Source organism: Aplysia californica, unplaced genomic scaffold (genome assembly GCF_000002075.1).
Source record: "Aplysia californica isolate F4 #8 unplaced genomic scaffold, AplCal3.0 scaffold00001, whole genome shotgun sequence".
Taxonomy (NCBI): domain Eukaryota; kingdom Metazoa; phylum Mollusca; class Gastropoda; order Aplysiida; family Aplysiidae; genus Aplysia; species Aplysia californica.
Genome location: NW_004797271.1, coordinates 1,884,778 through 1,889,167, shown reverse-complemented (window position 1 = coordinate 1,889,167; position 4,390 = coordinate 1,884,778). Strand labels below are relative to the sequence as shown.

Genomic DNA, 4,390 nt, shown 5'->3' with positions numbered 1-4,390 from the left:
GAGGAAGGGAGGGCGTGTGTGGGTATTTATATATATAAGAGAGAGAGAGAGAGAGAGAGAGAGAGAGAGAGACAGAGAGACAGAGAGAGAGAGAAAGAGAGAGAGAGAGAAAGACAGATGGAGAGAGAGAGAGAAGGGGGGTGCAAGAAAAGAAAGCCCTAAATCAAGACATGGGGAGCAAAGGACAGTAAGTAATACAAGTACAATCAAACTGCCAGGTTCGTTTGTACTCCGGTGTGCCCAACACAACCTATTAGGACTCAAAATACACAATTCAATAGAAGATTGTGTCTCAGTCAGAGAGTCTTCGTCTTCATCAACATGAGAAACGAAATGCAAATTTTACGGGTGTTTTTTCAAGTAATTCTCTCGTCGAGTAAACACCATGCTTATACTTACCCTCGCCCGTCTCGAAGGAGCAATCGGAAGATGTTTCTCTATTGTCATAGCGCTCACGATCCTCTCCACCGTAAGAAACCCTTGATGTCTGAGTTTGACCCATCGAACTAGTAGCTCAAGAAGGCTAAAGACAGAGTTGGTAACGAGGTTTTGGGCAGGGGCCTTTGCCACAGAAGTGGACACAGTAAACAGAAAGCGCACCGTCAATAAATACAAGTCACTCAAACGGCTATGGATCCGCCATTCCGGTTTTTACAGAAAGCAAGGATAGTGTTTTGTTTCTGAAAAGAGCAGGTAAACAGTAGTGGAAAAACTTATACCCCCGTGTAACCCGTTCTGAGGTCATGCACAACCAAAAAAGATGGACAACGAAGTCTATTGCTAGGTCAGTCCTCCGAGTATGGTTACAAATAAGGTTATAAAGTAAGAGTTGCTGTATTCTTTTCGACAGAGCTAACACAAGAAGTTTTCCATTGCATCAAAAGGCAATCTACCGGCTCTATCGCCAGTCATAGCACCGTTGGTCAAAAACAGATAAAAGAGTTGGATTGCACCAAAACGTTTACTTAGTTCTAAAAATAAATTTCACCCTCTGATGCGATAACTTGAAATGGGGAGGTGATACAAAAGAAAAGGAAAATGTAAACCAACGATCAAAAAATGAATGAACAAGTCAGGAACTGTTTGAGGAAGAAAAAGAAAAACTACATGAGTTTTAAAAAGTAAACAAAATAGAAAAAAATATTTGAACTAGAGCAATCTAGAAAACCGAAGAGGAGAAGAACAAAGAAACAGAAACAAATCACACACAAAAAAAAGGAAAGAAGAAAGGATAAACGAACGGAAACTTGGAAACTTATGGCCCCATTAAGAAATACGAGCAAATAGATTTTAGTTAAGCTGGTGGTTTGCAGCCAAACGCTTTAAGAAAAGAGGATGCAACGAAATGAAGGTCGGCGCCGATGAAGCAAATCCTAGCAGGTCTGACGTCTTTACTTCGAGAACATTCTGTTTTAAAGCTGCGCAGGCATTTGGCCGAACATGAAAGAGAAACTGGGCCCTAGTGTTTACATTTAATTTGGCGACAGGACCAAGTGACCCGCTCGCTGAGTCAACTCAACGGTGAGGGCTCGAGGGAGACAGGGAGACACCACTACAAAGTCACAAACCCACCGCGCCAGTTTGGAGGGAGGAGGAAAGAACATAAGAAAAGTTGTTTCCGGTCGAAAGTTAATTAACGTTTTTACTTGCTTCTGTCTGCACATGATCTTTTAGCACGTTTTCTGCACTTTTTGTATTTCTCTTCTTTTTTGGCGGGGCGTAGAAGTAGCGAGGGGGAAATGAAAAAAAAAAGGGGGGGGGGGGGGGGGGGGTTACTATTTTCCTAGCTACGATTTTTCGAGTTTCGAGTCTTCATCTCTCCCTGTCCGACTAGAGGCAGAGCTAACGCAATATTTAGCAAAGCTCGTATAATTCCTGACCTAACATTGCGCCTGCCCTATTAAAAGACAAAACATCACGGAGGTCCACGGACGGTGTCACAATGCGCCGTCCCATCCCGGTTCTCCTGGTGTGAGATCACAGTGTACACTTTGGCAAGCTGCCAAAACACACAGAGAGATCAGCCTCCCTCACAACTCCGGGAATAGATTGGCAATTGTTTTCGTCAACCAAGACGTCACAAAGTTCAGAAGCCTCTCTCCCTCTCTCTCTCTCTCTCTCTCTCTCTCTCTCTCTCTTTTGTTTTTTGTTTTGTTTTTTTGAACAAGCAAACAGACAAAGGAACAAATAAAGTCCAATTTTTCTTGACACTCACCTTTCTTATTGTCGTTCTGGAACTGCCTCATTTTCTCCTCAAGCCTCACGTTGTCCCCCATGTCGCTGTCTGTAGACTCTGCTGTCTGGTTGTTACTGATACTGTTGTTGTTATAGTTGTTGTTATTAGTGTCCTCTACTTCAACAATGCCGTGTCTGAAGCCTGGGAAGGACCCGTTCGTGAAGTGGACAGTTGTCGTTGTGGTGGTGACCACCTCTTCACTATCGTCTCTGCCAGACGGACTGTCCGGAGGAAGCTCGTCAGCTGGTTGGTCACTGACTGAAAGACGGTTCTCGTCAGCTTTCAACTCAGCAGCACACTTCTGTTCTTCGGGCTGATTGTTTTGCTCTGCGTTCTCTTCGCTCGTGGAATCTGAACCACCAACGAGGACGGTTAGGGGGCTTGTTGTTCGGACTGTCACTCTCGAGCTACTAGATCGTCTTACGGGCTCAGATGTACCAGCATGTATCCTCACGTCTGGAACACTGAACCTTCTGGTTTCTCCAAGACTGCTGTCTTCTCTTCTTTCTGAGTCAGCACTTTGACTGCTGTCTTCAACAGTTTGAACACTTGTGTCTTCAACAACAGCACTGTCCTTTTCTTCCTTATCAGGCTCGTTTTCTGGAGTGCTATCTACAGCACTGTTCTGTCTACTGACGGATTGACTGTCACTGCTCACTTGAGCACTATCATCGCCTGCAGGATCTTCAACACTCTCTCTGCCACTGTCTGCTTCACTGTTCTGTCTGTCTTCCGCTCCACTGGTCCGTGTTTCCGCTCTCTCCTCAGTGGTTCTGTCTCCTGGGTGATCTGCAGCCGAGTTTTCCTCTATCTGGAAAAGGAAAAAATGAAATAAGGTGACTTAACATAATCGTTTTGGACAACTCCTGGTGCTTTTAGTTAAAGACTGGCAAGTCAACACAAAGATGACCATGGGTTGTAGTTTTGTAGCGATTTAGAACGAAAATGGTCTCATTTCGCCAATATTTCTCAAACAGTAACCTCGAAAAACAGTAGAGGCAGCAAACTGCACGAGAGCAATCACCAACACCACGGCCGTGCAGCATTGGAAAGCGTAAAAACAAGCGGCAAAAATAATGTAGAAAAGTAATTTTTTTAAAAGAAGCAAGCCCCACCAATGTCGTCCTGAAGTCACTTGCTCCCGAGGAGACGACAGAAAATCGTAAAATAAGAGCGATAAGATCGTCATATGCAGTGAGAGATGATCCGAGAAGGAAGTTCAGAACAGACCACCAACTAAGCTTAAAAGTGTGGAACGAGGGCAGTACAGTTTGTTATGGTATCCAGTACACGATGACAATCTCCAGTCAAACCATACACACATGTTCCGCTCCGATGCTTGTGACCGACTAACCGATCTAAGAGAAACCCAGTTCCCGACAAACCAACAAAGAATGTACCCTAACAAAAAAGCAATCATAATGCAAACGCGATACAATTTTTTTACTGCCTTTCTGAACATTGATTTACACCTACAAAGAGTTTATTTTTCCGCAGAATGGTGACATCCATCGCTGGTTGTAGTTGCTCCATGAGAACAAGGCAGGGTTTACATTTAAATCAGACAACGCAGATGGTATTGTATTAAATCTCTGAAACGTTAGAAAGCATAAAGTTCAAAACAATTGCAACCGACGTTGCAACATAATAACAGCAAAAAGAATTCGTAATCTGAAAGACGCAGTTGTTTTTCTTTCCCCACCTTCAAACAACTTACCAGATGAGGAAAGAACCGAAGCCATTAACTTATCCCATCGCTTCTTGAGAAATCCAATCCCGTAAAACGGGTTAACACGTAAGTCGAAAAGTGAATTCACAGTTGGAACAAAAGTTTAAGAATTGTAGTTGAGTGCGTGTCTCTGGGACATCGGAGAACAACATATCATTTGCGGCCTCCAAATCCAAACTTGGGACTCGTAGGCCTACAGTGAGCGAGGGAGCGGGAGACTGCTCCTCGTGCGCCAATCAAACACGGACGTTACTTTCTCGCATTTTCGGTTGGTGGAGGCTGGCCAGGCCATCATTACTCGAGGATTTCAAACGTTTAAATCTACAGTCACCGTCGGTCTGTTAACTTAGGGGAGGAAAGGGGTCTGTAAAAAGGGGAACGGATCCGAAAAAAGGGGAAGGGTCCCAAAGGGGGGGGGGGGGGGG

At 44.3% G+C, this 4,390-nt stretch overlaps 1 protein-coding gene and 1 long non-coding RNA gene across 2 annotated transcripts in view; one reads left to right on the top strand and one right to left on the bottom strand.

Annotated features, from left to right (window-relative positions):
* LOC101857754 overlaps positions 1-4,390 on the bottom strand; it is a 23,694-nt gene that overhangs the window by 10,828 nt on the left and 8,476 nt on the right. The window contains exon 2 of the mRNA XM_005088824.3: positions 2,216-3,047. Coding sequence (XP_005088881.1) covers positions 2,216-3,047 — 832 coding nt within the window. The remainder of the gene's footprint in view (positions 1-2,215; positions 3,048-4,390) is intronic.
* The window catches only part of LOC118477465, a 42,969-nt gene that overhangs the window by 34,986 nt on the left and 3,593 nt on the right, over positions 1-4,390 (top strand). The window lies entirely within an intron of this gene.